The 18657-nt window shown below is 45.4% G+C and overlaps 1 protein-coding gene across 6 annotated transcripts in view; it reads right to left on the bottom strand.

Annotated features, from left to right (window-relative positions):
- The window catches only part of LOC124021689 (syntaxin-binding protein 4-like), a 131437-nt gene that overhangs the window by 29413 nt on the left and 83367 nt on the right, over positions 1-18657 (bottom strand). For all 6 annotated transcript variants that reach the window (XM_046336803.1, XM_046336802.1, XM_046336800.1 and 3 more), the window contains exons 9-11: positions 13131-13237; positions 10404-10545; positions 5597-5669 (exon numbers count right to left, since the gene is read on the bottom strand). In XM_046336803.1, the coding sequence (XP_046192759.1) occupies positions 5597-5669; positions 10404-10545; positions 13131-13237 (322 nt within the window). The remainder of the gene's footprint in view (positions 1-5596; positions 5670-10403; positions 10546-13130; positions 13238-18657) is intronic.

Genomic DNA, 18657 nt, shown 5'->3' with positions numbered 1-18657 from the left:
CTCCTGTGTCCATCTCCTTTCCCTCTCCTGTGTCCCTCTCCTGTGTCCACCTCCTTTCCCTCTCCTGTGTCCATCTCCTTTCCCTCTCCTGTGTCCATCTCCTTTCCCTCTCCTGTGTCCACCTCCTTTCCCTCTCCTGTGTCCATCTCCTTTTCCTCTCCTGTGTCCATCTCCTGTGTCCACCTCCTTTTCCTCTCCTGTGTCCATCTCCTTTCCCTCTCCTGTGTCCACCTCCTTTCCCTCTCCTGTGTCCCTCTCCTGTGTCCATCTCCTTTCCCTCTCCTGTGTCCATCTCCTTTCCCTCTCCTGTGTCCACCTCCTTTCCCTCTCCTGTGTCCATCTCCTTTCCCTCTCCTGTGTCCTTCTCCTTTTCCTCTCCTGTGTCCATCTCCTTTCCCTCTCCTGTGTCCATCTCCTTTCCCTCTCCTGTGTCCCTCTCCTGTGTCCATCTCCTTTCCCTCTCCTGTGTCCATCTCCTTTCCCTCTCCTGTGTCCCTCTCCTGTGTCCACCTCCTTTCCCTCTCCTGTGTCCCTCTCCTGTGTCCATCTCCTTTCCCTCTCCTGTGTCCATCTCCTTTCCCTCTCCTGTGTCCACCTCCTTTCCCTCTCCTGTGTCCATCTCCTTTCCCTCTCCTGTGTCCATCTCCTTTCCCTCTCCTGTGTCCACCTCCTTTCCCTCTCCTGTGTCCTTCTCCTTTTCCTCTCCTGTGTCCATCTCCTTTCCCTCTCCTGTGTCCACCTCCTTTCCCTCTCCTGTGTCCTTCTCCTTTTCCTCTCCTGTGTCCATCTCCTTTCCCTCTCCTGTGTCTATCTCCTTTCCCTCTCCTGTGTCCATCTCCTTTCCCTCTCCTGTGTCCATCTCCTTTCCCTCTCCTGTGTCCCTCTCCTGTGTCCATCTCCTTTCCCTCTCCTGTGTCCATCTCCTTTCCCTCTCCTGTGTCCCTCTCCTGTGTCCATCTCCTTTCCCTCTCCTGTGTCCATCTCCTTTCCCTCTCCTGTATCCATCTCCTTTCCCTCTCCTGTGTCCATCTCCTTTCCCTCTCCTGTGTCCATCTCCTTTCCCTCTCCTGTGTCCACCTCCTTTCCCTCTCCTGTGTCCATCTCCTTTCCCTCTCCTGTGTCCATCTCCTTTTCCTCTCCTGTGTCCATCTCCTGTGTCCATCTCCTTTCCCTCTCCTTTCCCTCTCCTCTGTCCCTCTCCTGTGTCCATCTCCTTTCCCTCTCCTGTGTCCATCTCCTTTCCCTCTCCTGTGTCCATCTCCTTTCCCTCTCCTGTGTCCATCTCCTTTCCCTCTCCTGTGTCCATCTCCTTTCCCTCTCCTGTGTCCACCTCCTTTCCCTCTCCTGTGTCCATCTCCTTTCCCTCTCCTGTGTCCATCTCCTTTTCCTCTCCTGTGTCCATCTCCTGTGTCCATCTCCTTTCCCTCTCCTTTCCCTCTCCTCTGTCCCTCTCCTGTGTCCATCTCCTTTCCCTCTCCTGTGTCCATCTCCTTTCCCTCTCCTGTGTCCATCTCCTTTCCCTCTCCTGTGTCCATCTCCTTTCCTTCCCTTTTTCTCATTGTTTATTTATTTCTCTCCCTCATCCTTCTCTCTCTCATCCTTCTCTCTCTCATCCTTCTCTCCCTCAACTTTCTCTCCCTCATCCTTCTCTCTCTCTCTCTCTCTCTCTCTCTCTCTCTCTCTCTCTCTCTCTCTCTCTCTCTCTCTCTCTCTCTCTCCCTCATCTTTCTCTCCCTCATCCTTCTCTCTCTCATCCTTCTCTCCCTCATCCTTCTCTCCCTCATCCTTCTCTCTCTCATCCTTCTCTCTCTCATCCTTCTCTCCCTCATCCTTCTCTCTCTCATCTTTCTCTCCCTCATCCTTCTCTCTCTCATCCTTCTCTCCCTCATCCTTCTCTCTCTCATCTTTCTCTCCCTCATCCTTCTCTCTCTCATCCTTCTCTCCCTCATCCTTCTCTCCCTCATCCTTCTCTCCCTCATCCTTCTCTCCCTCATCCTTCTCTCCCTCATCCTTCTCTCCCTCATCCTTCTCTCTCTCATCCTTCTCTCCCTCATCCTTCTCTCTCTCATCTTTCTCTCCCTCATCCTTCTCTCTCTCATACTTCTCTCTCTCATCCTTCTCTCCCTCATCTTTCTCTCCCTCATCCTTCTCTCTCTGATCTTTCTCTCCCTCATCCTTCTCTCTCATCCTTCTCTCCCTCATCCTTCTCTCCCTCATCCTTCTCTCTCTCATCCTTCTCTCCTCTTCTTCTGTCCTTTTATTGAAACACGTTTCATCTCATCACAACAGGAGCGTTTCACTTTGACTTGAAACAGCAGGTGTTAGCTGTATCAAACCAGGAGTATTACTGCACACACTACACACGCACACACACACACACACACACACACACACACACACACACACACACACACACACACACACACACACACACACACACACACACACACACACACACACACACACACACACAAAAAATCTGATGATGTTGGATCAGTGATGTTGGATCAGTGATGTTGGATCGGTGATGTTGGATCAGTGATGTTGGATCAGTGATGTTGGATCAGTGATGTTGGATCAGTGATGTTGGATCGGTGATGTTGGATCAGTGATGTTGGATCTGTGATGTTGGATCAGTTAGTGCTTTAGCTTTGTGTCTGTCTGGGCAGTATGTCGACTGCTATAGATTGATTAGTTTGAAATGAATTGATGTGTACTTAGTTCCATTGTCTACTCTGAGACACCTGTCATCATTGACATCGTTCACCGCTGACAACAGCAGTCATCTCCAGCTTAGCCAATCGCATCGCTGGGCTGGTGAGTGGTCATGATTACGAGAAAATAGGATTAGAGAAATGGTCACTGGTTGTCCTGACCCCTTGCATTGTGTGGGCTGCCTGGTGAAGGGAACAGTGGATGACTAGGTTGAGTCCCCAATGGCACTACTTTTGACCAAGGCCCATAGGAATCAGATAAAACATACACTCTTCGGCTGTCCCCAACCTTTTTGGTTCCAGGTAGAACCCCTTTTTGGTTCCAGGTAGAACCCCTTTTTGGTTCCAGGTAGAACCCCTTTTTGGTTCCAGGTAGAACCCCTTTTTGGTTCCAGGAAGAACACTTTTGGGTTCCATGTAGAACACTCTGTGGAAAGGGTTCTACCTGGAACCAAAAGGGGTTCTTCAAAGGGTTCTACTATGGGGACAGCCGAAGAACCCTTTTAAGTTCTAGATGGCAAACGTTGTTTTCTGAGAGTGTAGTGCACTATGTAGGGAATAGCCTCCTCCTGTAGAAGGGTTCATACTAGAGGTCAGAACTCATTGTTTTCTGAGAGTGTAGTGCACTATGTAGGGAATAGCCTCCTCCTGTAGAAGGGTTCATACTAGAGGTCAGAACTCATTGTTTTCTGAGAGTGTAGTGCACTATGTAGGGAATAGCCTCCTCCTGTAGAAGGGTTCATACTAGAGGTCAGGACTCATTGTTTTCTGAGAGTGTAGTGCACTATGTAGGGAATAGCCTCCTCCTGTAGAAGGGTTCATACTAGAGGTCAGAACTCATTGTTTTCTGATCTTTGCATACGTGCCTTTCTTAAAATCAATACACAGAAGTATATTGTTTTAAACCTGCATATTTAGTAAAAATACATTAATGTTAGCAGGCAATATTAACTAGATAAATTGTGTCACTTCTCTTGCGTTCAGTCCAGGGTTTATGCAACAGTTTGGGCTGCCTGGCTCCTTGCGAACTGTGAACTAATTTGCCAGCATTGTACATAATTATGCCATAACGTTGGTAGTTGTGCAATGTAACAGCAATATAGACTTAGGGATGCAACCCGTTAGATAAAATCTTTCACTGAAAGAATAAACGTTTTGTTTTCGAAATGATCGTTTCTAGATTTGACCATATTAATGACCTACGGCTGGTATTTCTGTGTTTATTATTTTATAATTAAGTCTATGATTTGATAGAGCAGTCTGACTGAGTGGTGGTAGGCAGCAGCAGTCTGACTGAGTGGTGGTAGGCAGCAGCAGTCTGACTGAGAGGTGGTAGGCAGCAGCAGTCTGACTGAGTGGTGGTAGGCAGCAGCAGTCTGACTGAGTGGTGGTAGGCAGCAGCAGTCTGACTGAGTGGTGGTAGGCAGCAGCAGTCTGACTGAGTGAGTGGTGGTAGGCAGCAGCAGTCTGACTGAGTGGTGGTAGGCAGCAGCAGTCTGACTGAGTGAGTGGTGGTAGGCAGCAGCAGTCTGACTGAGTGGTGGTAGGCAGCAGCAGTCTGATTGACTGAGTGGTGGTAGGCAGCAGCAGTCTGACTGAGTGGTGGTAGGCAGCAGCAGTCTGACTGAGTGGTGGTAGGCAGCAGCAGTCTGACTGAGTGAGTGGTGGTAGGCAGCAGCAGTCTGACTGAGTGGTGGTAGGCAGCAGCAGTCTGACTGAGTGAGTGGTGGTAGGCAGCAGCAGTCTGACTGAGTGGTGGTAGGCAGCAGCAGTCTGACTGAGTGAGTGGTGGTAGGCAGCAGCAGTCTGACTGAGTGGTGGTAGGCAGCAGCAGTCTGATTGACTGAGTGGTGGTAGGCAGCAGCAGGCTCGTAAGCATTCATTCAAACAGCACTGCGTTTTCCAGCAGCTCTTCGCAATGCTTGACCCACAGAGCTGTTTACACAGACACACACACAGACACACAGACACACAGACACAGACACAGACACACACACACACACACACACACACACACACACACACACACACACACACACACACACACACACACACACCCCAATCTAGAGGAACATGAAAGCGTGTTGGTCTTCATTTATATTGTGAATCTGTTGACCTGCTGTGACGTGTTAACACCTCTCCTACCCTCTAGGACACCCCGCTAAAAATCCTGACACACACACACACACACACACACAGACACACACACACACACACACACACACACACACACACACACACACACACACACACACACACACACACACACACACACACACACACACACACACACACACACACTGCGTTGCCAGCCACACTCTGATTAAATCCCAACTCCTTTTTAATCCCCAATCCCTGCTTTTCACCACCTTCATTTAGTGAGTGTTAAATACACCCAGTGTGTTTGCGTACGTGGTGCCAGGTGAGACATGGGGAGAAGGACCGAGAGAGAGAGAGAGAGAGAGTTCTCTGAGAGAGAGAGAGAGAGAGAGAGAGAGAGAGAGAGAGAGAGAGAGAGAGAGAGAGGGAGAGAGAGGGGAGAGAGAGAGAGAGGGGTGAGAGAGAGGGAGAGGAGAGGGAGAGGGAGAGAGAGAGGGAGAGAGAGAGAGAGAGAGAGGGGTGAGAGAGAGGGAGATGGAGAGGGAGATGGAGAGAGAGAGAGAGAGAGAGAGAGAGAGAGAGAGAGAGAGAGAGAGAGAGAGAGAGAGAGAGAGAGAGAGAGAGAGAGAGGGGTGAGAGAGAGGGAGATGGATAGGGAGAGGGAGAGAGAGAGGGAGAGAGAGAGAGAGGGTGAGAGAGAGAGGAGTAGGGGAAGGGAAGAAGAGAGAGGAGTAAGGGGAGGGAAGAAAAAACATGTTATTATAATTGATATGTAATAGTACCTGAAATGTGTATATCTGGAGGGCAGATGTCAGGGGAGGGTGAAGGCAGTGGGGCAGGTTCCACCGTACGGATCTACACAGAGAAGAAGAGAGGAGGCTGTTGGAATTGTACAACATATATTAACTTACTGAGCTACAAGAGCCCAAGTGCTAAACATCAGCCTTCATCAACATTACATCAGACTAGAGCAGAAACCTGTATCGACATTACATCAGACTAGAGCAGAGACCTGTATCGACATTACATCAGACTAGAGCAAAAACTTGTATCGACATTACATCAGACTAGAGCAGAAACCTACAGACCTGTATCAGCATTACATCAGACTAGAGCAGAAACCTACAGAACCCGTATCGACATTACATCAGACTAGAGCAGAAACCTGTATCGACATTACATCAGACTAGAGCAGAAACCTGTATCAACATTACATCAGACTAGAGCAGAAACCTGCATCAACATTACATCAGACTAGAGCAGAAACCTACAGACCTGTATCGACACTACATCAGACTAGAGCAGAAACCTACAGACCTGTATCGACATTACATCAGACTAGAGCAGAAACCTGCATCAACATTACATCAGACTAGAGCAGAAACCTGTATCGACATTACATCAGACTAGAGCAGAAACCTACAGAACCTGTATCGACACTACATCAGACTAGAGCAGAAACCTGTATCGACATAACATCAGACTAGAGAAGAGACCTACAGACCTGTATCGACATTACATCAGACTAGAGCAGAAACATGTATCAACATTACATTAGACTAGAGCAGAAACCTACAGACCTGTATCAACATTACATCAGACTAGAGCAGAAACCTACAGACCTGTATCAACATTACATCAGACTAGAGCAGAAACCTACAGACCTGTATCAACATTACATCAGACTAGAGCAGAAACCTACAGACCTGTATCAACATTACATCAGACTAGAGCAGAAACCTACAGACCTGTATCGACATTACATCAGACTAGAGCAGAAACCTGTATCGACATTACATCAGACTAGAGCAGAAACCTACAGACCTGTATCAGCATTACATCAGACTAGAGCAGAAACCTACAGACCTGTATCAACATTACATCAGACTAGAGCAGAAACCTGTATCAACATTACATCAGACTAAAGCAGAGACCTACAGACCTGTATCGACATTACATCAGACTAGAGCAGAAACCTGTATCAACATTACATCAGACTAGAGCAGAGACCTACAGACCTGTATCGACATTACATCAGACTAGAGCAGAGACCTACAGACCTGTATCGACATTACATCAGACTAGAGCAGAAACCTGTATCGACATTACATCAGACTAGAGCAGAAACCTGTATCGACATTACATCAGACTAGAGCAGAAACCTGTATCGACATTACATCAGACTAGAGCAGAAACCTACATAACCTGTATCAACATTACATCAGACTAGAGCAGAAACCTACATAACCTGTATCAACATTACATCAGACTAGAGCAGAAATCTACATAACCTGTATCAACATTACATCAGACTAGAGCAGAGACCTACAGACCTGTATCGACAGTACATCAGACTAGAGCAGAAACCTACAGACCTGTATCAACATTACATCAGACTAGAGCAGAAACCTGTATCGACATTACATTAGACTAGAGCAGAAACCTACAGACCTGTATCGACATTACATCAGACTAGAACAGAAACCTACAGACCTGTATCGACATTACATCAGACTAGAGCAGAAACCTGTATCGACATTACATTAAACTAGAGCAGAGACCTACAGACCTGTATCGACGTTACATCAGACTAGAGCAGAGACCTACAGACCTGTATCAACATGACATCAGACTAGAGCAGAAACCTGTATCAACATTACATCAGACTAGAGCAGAAACCTGTATCCACATTACATCAGACTAGAGCAGAAACCTACAGACCTGTATCGACATTACATCAGACTAGAGCAGAAACCTGTATCGACATTACATCAGACTAGAGCAGAAACCTACAGACCTGTAAATCAAATCAAATCAAATGTATTTATATAGCCCTTCGTACATCAGCTGATATCTCAAAGTGCTGTACAGAAACCCAGCCTAAAACCCCAAACAGCAAACAATGCAGGTGTAAAAGCACGGCTCTAGTCTGATGTAATGTATCGACATTACATCAGACTAGAGCAGAGACCTGTATCGACATTACATCAGACTAGAGCAGAAACCTGTATCGACATTACATCAGACTAGAGCAGAAACCTGTATCAACATTACATCAGACTAGAGCAGAAACCTACATAACCTGTATCAACATTCCATCAGACTAGAGCAGAAACCTACAGACCTGTATCGACATTACATCAGACTAGAGCAGAAACCTGTATCGACATTACATCAGACTAGAGCAGAAACCTGCATCAACATTACATCAGACTAGAGCAGAAACCTACATAACCTGTATCAACATTCCATCAGACTAGAGCAGAAACCTACATAACCTGTATCAACATTACATCAGACTAGAGCAGAGACCTACAGACCTGTATCGACATTACATCAGACTAGAGCAGAAACCTACAGACCTGTATCAACATTACATCAGACTAGAGCAGAAACCTACAGACCTGTATCGACACTACATCAGACTAGAGCAGAAACCTACAGACCTGTATCGACATTACATCAGACTAGAGCAGAAACCTGCATCAACATTACATCAGAATAGAGCAGAGACCTACAGATCTGAAATCTATCATTCCTGCCCTGAACCAGCGGACAATCGGAGGACGTTATTAAATATTTGATCAAATGTTACTTTATTCAACAGGTATATGATTTAACTACATTTAAGATGTGAAGAGGAGGAATGCTGACCTCGGGTGATGGATACTACTGAGGAGGAGGAGGAGGAGGAGAAGAGAAGAAGACTGACCTCGGGTGATGGATACTACTGAGGAGGAGGAGGAGAGGAGAAGACTGACCTCGGGTGATGGATACTACTGAGGAGGAGGAGGAGGAGGAGGAGGAGGAGGAGGAGGAGGAGGAGGAGGAGGATAGGAGGAGGAGGAGGAGGAGGAGAGGAGAAGACTGACCTCGGGTGATGGATACTACTGAGGAGGAGGAGGAGGAGGAGAGGAGAAGACTGACCTCGGGTGATGGATACTACTGAGGAGGAGGAGAGGAGAAGACTGACCTCGGGTAATGGATACTACTGAGGAGGAGGAGGAGGAGAGGAGAAGACTGACCTCGGGTGATGGATACTACTGAGGAGGAGGAGAAGAGAAGACTGACCTCGGGTGATGGATACTACTGAGGAGGAGGAGAAGAGAAGACTGACCTCAGGTGATGGATACTACTGAGGAGGAGGAGGAGGAGGAGGAGGAGGAGGAGGAGGAGGAGGAGGAGGAGGAGGAGGAGGAGGAGAGGAGAAGACTGATCTCGGGTGATGGATACTACTGAGGAGGAGGAGGAGGAGAGGGGACGACTGACCTCGAGTGATGGATACTACTGAGGAGGAGGAGGAGGAGGAGGAGAGGAGAAGACTGACCTCGGGTGATGGATACTACTGAGGAGGAGGAGGAGGAGAGGAGAAGACTGACCTCGGGTGATGGATACTACTGAGGAGGAGGAGGAGGAGAGGAGAAGACTGACCTCGGGTAATGGATACTACTGAGGAGGAGGAGGAGGAGAGGAGAAGACTGACCTCGGGTGATGGATACTACTGAGGAGGAGGAGGAGGAGGAGGAGGAGAGGAGAAGACTGACCTCGGGTGATGGATACTACTGAGGAGGAGGAGGAGGAGAGGAGAAGACTGACCTCGGGTGATGGATACTACTGAGGAGGAGGAGGAGGAGAGGGGAAGACTGACCTCGGGTGATGGATACTACTGAGGAGGAGGAGAGGAGAAGACTGACCTCGGGTGATGGATATTACTGAGGAAGAGGAGGAGGAGAGGAGAAGACTGACCTCGGGTAATGGATACTACTGAGGAGGAGGAGGAGAGGAGAAGACTGACCTCGGGTGATGGATACTACTGAGGAGGAGGAGGAGGAGAGGAGAAGACTGATCTCTGGTGATGGATACTACTGAGGAGGAGGAGGAGGAGGAGGAGGAGACTGACCTCGGGTGATGGATACTACTGAGGAGGAGGAGGAGGAGGAGGAGGAGAGGAGAAGACTGACCTCTGGTGATGGATACTACTGGGGAGGAGGAGGAGGAGGCGAGGGGGAAGACTGACCTCTGGTGATGGATACTACTGAGGAGGAGGAGGAGGAGGAGGAGGAGGAGGAGGATGGAGGAGGAGGAGGAGGAGGAGGAGGAGGAGGAGAGGAGAAGACTGACCTCTGGTGATGGATACTACTGAGGAGGAGGAGGAGGAGGAGAGGGGAAGACTGACCTCTGGTGATGGATACTACTGAGGAGGAGGAGGAGGAGGAGAGGGGAAAACTGACCTCTGGTGATGGATACTACTGAGGAGGAGGAGGAGGAGGAGAGGAGAAGACTGACCTCTGGTGATGGATACTACTGAGGAGGAGGAGGAGGAGGAGAGGGGAAGACTGACCTCTGGTGATGGATACTACTGAGGAGGAGGAGGAGGAGAGGGGAAGACTGACCTCTGGTGATGGATACTACTGAGGAGGAGGAGAGGAGAAGACTGACCTCGGGTGATGGATACTACTGAGGAGGAGGAGAGGAGAAGACTGACCTCGGGTGATGGATACTACTGAGGAGGAGGAGGAGGAGAGGGGAAGACTGACCTCTGGTGATGGATACTACTGAGGAGGAGGAGGAGGAGAGGGGAAGACTGACCTCTGGTGATCTGACGTGGACTTTTAAGCGTCCGGAGCTGTACCCGTTGCCAACGCCGCGCTGGACACCGTTGTGTAAAGACGTGCTGTTGGGGAACGGACCTTTACCAGGGATGAAAGCAACCTCCACCACCGCCTCTTGACTGGAGGGATAGATAGAAGAACATAGAACTTAGCAGTAGAACTTTACAGGATAGATAGAAGAACATAGAACTTAGCAGTAGAACTTTACAGGATAGATAGAAGAACATAGAACTTAGCAGTGGAACTTTACAGGATATATAGAAGAACATAGAACTTAGCAGTAGAACTTTACAGGATAGATAGAAGAACATAGAACTTAGCAGTAGAACTTTACAGGATAGATAGAAGAACATAGAACTTAGCAGTGGAACTTTACAGGATATATAGAAGAACATAGAACTTAGCAGTAGAACTTTACAGGATAGATAGAAGAACATAGAACTTAGCAGTAGAACTTTACAGGATAGATAGAAGAACATAGAACATAGCAGTGGAACTTTACAGGATAGATAGAAGAACATAGAACTTAGCAGTAGAACTTTACAGGATAGATAGAAGAACATTGAACTTAGCAGTAGAACTTTACAACTTTAGAAATACAGTACTATAAATTATAACTTTAGAAGTATAGAACTATAAATTATAACTTTACAACTTTAGAAGTATAGAACTATAAAGTATAACTTTAGAAGTATAGAACTATAACTTTACAACTTTAGAAATATAGAACTATAAAGTATAACTTTAGAAGTATAGAACTATAACTTTACAACTTTAGAAATATAGAACTATAAAGTATAACTTTAGAAGTATAGAACTATAACTTTACAACTTTAGAAATATAGAACTATAAAGTATAACTTTAGAAGTATAGAACTATAACTTTACAACTTTAGAAATATAGAACTATAAAGTATAACTTTAGAAGTATAGAACTATATAGTATAACTTTAGAAGTATAGAACTATAAAGTATAACTTTAGAAGTATAGAACTATAACTTTACAACTGTAGAAGTATAGAACTATAAAGTATAACTTTAGAAGTATAGAACTATAACTTTACAACTTTAGAAATATAGAACTATAAAGTATAACTTTAGAAGTATAGAACTATAACTTTACAACTTTAGAAATATAGAACTATAAAGTATAACTTTAGAAATATAGAACTATAAAGTATAACTTTAGAAATATAGAACTATAAAGTATAACTTTAGAAGTATAGAACTATAAATTATAACTTTAGAAGTATAGAACTATAAATTATAACTTTACAACTTTAGAAGTATAGAACTATAAAGTATAACTTTACAACTTTAGAAGTATAGAACTATAAAGTATAACTTTAGAAGTATAGAACTATAACTTTACAACTGTAGAAGTATAGAACTATAAAGTATAACTTTAGAAGTATAGAACTATAACTTTACAACTTTAGAAATATAGAACTATAAAGTATAACTTTAGAAGTATAGAACTATAAAGTATAACTTTAGAAGTATAGAACTATAACTTTACAACTGTAGAAGTATAGAACTATAAAGTATAACTTTACAACTTTGTAAGTATAGAACTATAAAGTATAACTTTACAACTTTAGAAGTATAGAACTATAAAGTATAACTTTAGAAGTATAGAACTATAAAGTATAACTTTAGAAGTATAGAACTATAAAGTATAACTTTAGAAGTATAGAACTATAACCTTACAACTTTAGAAGTATAGAACTATAACCTTACAACTTTAGAAGTATAGAACTATAAAGTATAACTTTACAACTTTGGAACTATAACTTTACAACGTTGTAAGTATAGAACTATAAAGTATAACTTTAGAAGTATAGAACTATAACTTTACAACTTTGGAACTATAGAACTATAAATTTACAACTTTGTAAGTATAGAACTATAAAGTATAACTTTACAACTTCAGAAGTATAGAATTATAAAGTATAACTCTACAACTTTAGAAGTATAGAACTATATAGTATAACTTTAGAAATATAGAACTATAAAGTATAACTTTAGAAGTATAGAACTATAAAGTATAACTTTAGAAGTATAGAACTATAAAGTATAACTTTACAACTTTAGAAGTATAGAACTATATAGTATAACTTTAGAAGTATAGAACTATAAAGTATAACTTTACAACTTTAGAAGTATAGAACTATATAGTATAACTTTAGAAGTATAGAACTATAAAGTATAACTTTACAACTTTAGAAGTATAGAACTATATAGTATAACTTTAGAAGTATAGAACTATAAAGTATAACTTTACAACTTTAGAAGTATAGAACTATAAAGTGTAACTTTAGAAGTATAGAACTATAAAGTATAACTTTACAACTTTAGAAGTATAGAACTATATAGTATAACTTTAGAAGTATAGAACTATAAAGTATAACTTTACAACTTTAGAAGTATAGAACTATATAGTATAACTTTAGAAGTATATAACTATAAAGTATAACTTTACAACTTTAGAAGTATAGAACTATATAGTATAACTTTAGAAGTATATAACTATAAAGTATAACTTTACAACTTTAGAAGTATAGAACTATATAGTATAACTCTACAATTTCAGAAGTATAAAGTATATTATATCTCACATTATTACTTTTGATTTAATCTCACACACAAACACTTCTACCCCCACACAATTCAACCCCAACCCCCACACCGTCTGGTATCTCACCTGAATTTGACCTTGTTGACCATGCTCTTAGCTTCCTCGTGGGTCACACCTATCAAGGACTCCTTGTTGATGGCAATGAGCTGATCCCCTGGCCTCAGGCGCCCATCCTGCAAATGGGAGACAGCAGAAAATAAGAATTAGAGAAACGTCATTCTACATGCAATGTGGACATTTGTTTTTGACTTCACACACATAAAAACAGACATTTAACATTTACATTTTACATTTAAGTCATTTAGCAGACGCTCTTATCCAGAGCGACTTACAAATTAAACCTGATCAGGAGAAACTCCTCCTTTAAATAATTCAACAAAACTATACACAAGTGGTGCTTAACGTGTGTAACAGACAGTCCATCAGTAGACTACAGTGTGTAACAGACAGTCCATCAGTAGACTACAGTGTGTAACAGACAGTCCATCAGTAGACTACAGTGTGTAACAGACAGTCCATCAGTAGACTACAGTGTGTAACAGACAGTCCATCAGTAGACTACAGTGTGTAACAGACAGTCCATCAGTAGACTACAGTGTGTAACAGACAGTCCATCAGTAGACTACAGTGTGTAACAGACAGTCCATCAGTAGACTACAGTGTGTAACAGACAGTCCATCAGTAGACTACAGTGTGTAACAGACAGTCCATCAGTAGACTACAGTGCGTAACAGACAGTCCATCAGTAGACTACAGTGTGTAACAGACAGTCCATCAGTAGACTACAGTGTGTAACAGACAGTCCATCAGTAGACTACAGTGTGTAACAGACAGTCCACCAGTAGACTACAGTGTGTAACAGACAGTCCATCAGTAGACTACAGTGTGTAACAGACAGTCCATCAGTAGACTACAGTGTGTAACAGACAGTCCATCAGTAGACTACAGTGTGTAACAGACAGTCCATCAGTAGACTACAGTGTGTAACAGACAGTCCATCAGTAGACTACAGTGTGTAACAGACAGTCCATCAGTAGACTACAGTGTGTAACAGACAGTCCACCAGTAGACTACAGTGTGTAACAGACAGTCCATCAGTAGACTACAGTGTGTAACAGACAGTCCATCAGTAGACTACAGTGTGAACAGACAGTCCATCAGTAGACTGCAGTGTGTAACAGACAGTCCATCAGTAGACTACAGTGTGTAACAGACAGTCCATCAGTAGACTACAGTGTGTAACAGACAGTCCATCAGTAGACTACAGTGTGTAACAGACAGTCCATCAGTAGACTACAGTGTGTAACAGACAGTCCATCAGTAGACTACAGTGTGTAACAGACAGTCCATCAGTAGACTACAGTGTGTAACAGACAGTCCATCAGTAGACTACAGTGTGTAACAGACAGTCCATCAGTAGACTACAGTGTGTAACAGACAGTCCATCAGTAGACTACAGTGTGTAACAGACAGTCCATCAGTAGACTACAGTGTGTAACAGACAGTCCATCAGTAGACATACAGGCCAGAGCAGACAGACAGAGCAGACACACAGGCCAGACCAGACCAGAGCAGACAGACAGACAGAGTAGACAGACAGGTCAGAGCAGACAGACAGGTCAGAGCAGACAGACAGAACAGACAGACAGGCCAGACCAGAGCAGACAGACAGAGCAGACAGACAGGTCAGAGCAGACAGACAGGCCAGACCAGACCAGAGCAGACAGACAGAGCAGACAGACAGGCCAGACCAGACCAGAGCAGACAGACAGAGCAGACAGACAGGCCAGACCAGAGCAAACAGACAGAGCAGACAGACAGGTCAGAGCAGACAGACAGGCCAGACCAGACCAGAGCAGACAGACAGGTCAGAGCAGAGCAGACGATGCAGGTGTCCTGTTCTACATGATGCTGCATGTTGGCACAATGTGAGCAGAGGGCAGCCTTTCCAACAGCTAGAACGGCCAACACATCACATCAGCAGTAATATGAGAATTCTCTCTCCACTGTCATTAACCGTCAGGGACACCCCAGGAGGCAGGAGGGGAGCGGTCTAATGGAATATAGAACCTTCTAGCATCCCAATGTCTAGGCTCTATGGAACCTTCTAGCATCAGAATGTTTAGGTTCTATGAAATCTTCTAGAATCAGAACACCCAGGTTCTATGGAACCTTGTAGAATCAGAACGTTTAGGTTCTATGGAACCTTCAAGAATCTGAATGTTTAGGTGCTATGGAACCTTCTAGAATCACAGCATCCAGGTTCTATGGAACCTTCTAGAATCAGAATGTTTAGGTTCTATGGAACCTTCTAGAATCAGAACATTTAGGTTCTATGGAACCTTCTAGAATCAGAACACCCAGGTTCTATGGAACCTTCTAGAATCTGAATGTTTTGGTGCTATGGAACCTTCTAGAATCAGAACATTCAGGAAAACAACTGAAAAATCTATGTCAGAGCAGAGAGCCTCTGATCCTTCTACATCCCATTACATGGCTTTGGAAAATATACATGACACACAAGATTAAGAGACCAGCAGGACAGAGACAGGATTGGGATGAGGAGAGGGTGGGCTGTTTCCATACAAGAGAACATCTCTATGACTGTCATACCACCAACCAAGAGTTACATGCACACACACACACACACACAGTTTTACTGTAAGAGAGAACGCTCATCTGAGCTCCTCTCACATCGTGTACTGTAGGTCTTTAAAACGAGGCAGACATTGTGTTGGGGTTATTTTTAAGGTGCTTAGACTGGGGATGATTCATTAGCTGAGGAAACGAGCTGCTGTATATTTGACTGTTTGATGACTAGGATTTGTTTCAACAGCCTCTTAGGAGTCACTACATTTAACATCATGTACCCTGTTGTTTCACAGTATTTCACAAGGACACCACTAACAGTAGCTAAGCCTCCCATTCTGGGGGAATGTTGACAGTTGAAAAGGGATTTTAGTTGCTGCACATGTACTTTCCCAGCAGCGTACCACCCTACATCCCACTGCTGGCTTGCCCTGAAGCTAAGCAGGGTTGGTCCTGGATGGGAGACCAGATGCTGCTGGAAGTGGTGTTGGAGGGCCAATAGGAGGCACTCTTTCCTCTGGTTCCCCCAAAAATATCTCAATCCCCCAGGGCAGTGATTAGGGACATTGTCCTGTGTAAGGTGCTGTCTTTCAGATGGGACGTTAAACCGGTGTCCTGACTCTCTGTGGTCACTAAAGATCCCAGGGCATGTATTGTAAGAGTAAGGGGTGTTAACCCCAGTGTCCTGGTTAAATTCCCGATCTGGTCCTCGTACCATCACGGCCACCTAATCATCCCCAGCTTACAATTGGCTCGTTCAATTGCCATGGCTGTGTTCTCTGTGGTTCTGGGCCTGCCGTGGCTGTGTGATTCTGGGCCTGCCGTGGCTGTGTGATTCTGGGCCTGCCGTGTCTGTGTGCTGTGTGGTCCTGGGCCTGCCGTGTCTGTGTGCTGTGTGGTTCTGGGGCTGTGTGGTCCTGGGCCTGCCGTGTCTGTGTGCTGTGTGGTCCTGGGCCTGCCGTGGCTGTGTGCTGTGTGGTCCTGGGCCTGCCGTGTCTGTGTGCTGTGTGGTTCTGGGGCTGTGTGCTCTGTAGTTCTGTGCTCTGTAGTTCTGTGCTCTGCCACCACTGTGTCATGGTTAGGAAACTGTCTGGCTCTGTAGTTCTGTGCTCTGCCACCACTGTGTCATGGTTAGGAAACTGTCTGGCTCTGTAGTTCTGTGCTCTGTGCTCTGTAGTTCTGTGCTCTGTAGTTCTGTGCTCTGTGCTCTGCCACCACTGTGTCATGGTTAGGAAACTGTCTGGCTCTGTAGTTCTGTGCTCTGTAGTTCTGTGCTCTGTAGTTCTGTGCTCTGTGCTCTGCCACCACTGTGTCATGGTTAGGAAACTGTCTGGCTCTGTAGTTCTGTGCTCTGTAGTTCTGTGCTCTGTAGTTCTGTGCTCTGTAGTTCTGTGCTCTGTGCTCTGCCACCACTGTGTCATGGTTAGGAAACTGTCTGGCTCTGTAGTTCTGTGCTCTGTAGTTCTGTGCTCTGCCACCACTGTGTCATGGTTAGGAAACTGTCTGGCTCTGTAGTTCTGTGCTCTGCCACCACTGTGTCATGGTTAGGAAACTGTCTGGCTCTGTAGTTCTGTGCTCTGTAGTTCTGTGCTCTGCCACCACTGTGTCATGGTTAGGAAACTGTCTGGCTCTGTAGTTCTGTGCTCTGCCACCACTGTGTCATGGTTAGGAAACTGTCTGGCTCTGTAGTTCTGTGCTCTGTAGTTCTGTGCTCTGCCACCACTGTGTCATGGTTAGGAAACTGTCTGGCTCTGTAGTTCTGTGCTCTGCCACCACTGTGTCATGGTTAGGAAACTGTCTGGCTCTGTAGTTCTGTGCTCTGTGCTCTGTAGTTCTGTGCTCTGTAGTTCTGTGCTCTGTGCTCTGCCACCACTGTGTCATGGTTAGGAAACTGTCTGGCTCTGTAGTTCTGTGCTCTGTAGTTCTGTGCTCTGTAGTTCTGTGCTCTGTGCTCTGTGCTCTGCCACCACTGTGTCATGGTTAGGAAACTGTCTGGCTCTGTAGTTCTGTGCTCTGTGCTCTGCCACCACTGTGTCATGGTTAGGAAACTGTCTGGCTCTGTAGTTCTGTGCTCTGTAGTTCTGTGCTCTGTAGTTCTGTGCTCTGTAGTTCTGTGCTCTGCCACCACTGTGTCATGGTTAGGAAACTGTCTGGCTCTGTACAGTGTTTCCCAGACTTGGTCCAAACAAACACACCTCATTCAACTCATTGAGGCTTGATGATTAGTTGACCAGTTGAATCAGGTGTGCTTGTCCAGGGTTACAATAACAATGTGTTCTGATGGGGTACTGGAGGACCAGGGTTACAATAACAATGTGTTCTGATGGGGTACTGGAGGACCAGGGTTACAATAACAATGTGTTCTGATGGGGTACTGGAGGACCAGGGTTACAATAACAATGTGTTCTGATGGGGTACTGGAGGACCAGGGTTACAATAACAATGTGTTCTGATGGGGTACTGGAGGACCAGGGTTGGGGGACTTGAGGACCAGGGTTGGTGGTACTGTAGGACCAGGGTTGGTGGTACTGTAGGACCAGGGTTGGTGGTACTGGAGGACCAGGGCTGGGCTGTTGGGGATACTGGAGGACCAGGGTTGGGGGGTACTGGAGGACCAGGGTTGGGGGGTACTGGAGGACCAGGGTTGGGGGTACTGGAGGACCAGGGTTGGTGGTACTGGAGGACCAGAGTTGGGGGTACTGGAGGACCAGGGTTGGTGGTACTGTAGGACCAGGGTTGGGCTGTTGGGGGTACTGGAGGACCGGGGTTGGTGGTACTGGAGGACCAGGGTTGGGGGTACTGGAGGACCAGGGTTGGTGGTACTGGAGGACCAGGGTTGGGGGTACTGGAGGACCAGGGTTGGGGGTACTGGAGGACCAGGGTTGGTGGTACTGTAGGACCAGGGTTGGGCTGGTGGGGGTACTGGAGGACCAGGGTTGGTGGTACTGGAGGACCAGGGTTGGGCTGTTGGTGGTACTGGAGGACCAGCTTTGGAGGTACTGGA

The sequence above is a fragment of the Oncorhynchus gorbuscha genome, unplaced genomic scaffold (genome assembly GCF_021184085.1).
Source record: "Oncorhynchus gorbuscha isolate QuinsamMale2020 ecotype Even-year unplaced genomic scaffold, OgorEven_v1.0 Un_scaffold_1162, whole genome shotgun sequence".
Taxonomy (NCBI): Eukaryota; Metazoa; Chordata; class Actinopteri; order Salmoniformes; family Salmonidae; genus Oncorhynchus; species Oncorhynchus gorbuscha.
The sequence above is the reverse complement of the archived record's forward strand: the minus strand, read 5'-3'. Positions and strand labels throughout refer to the sequence as shown.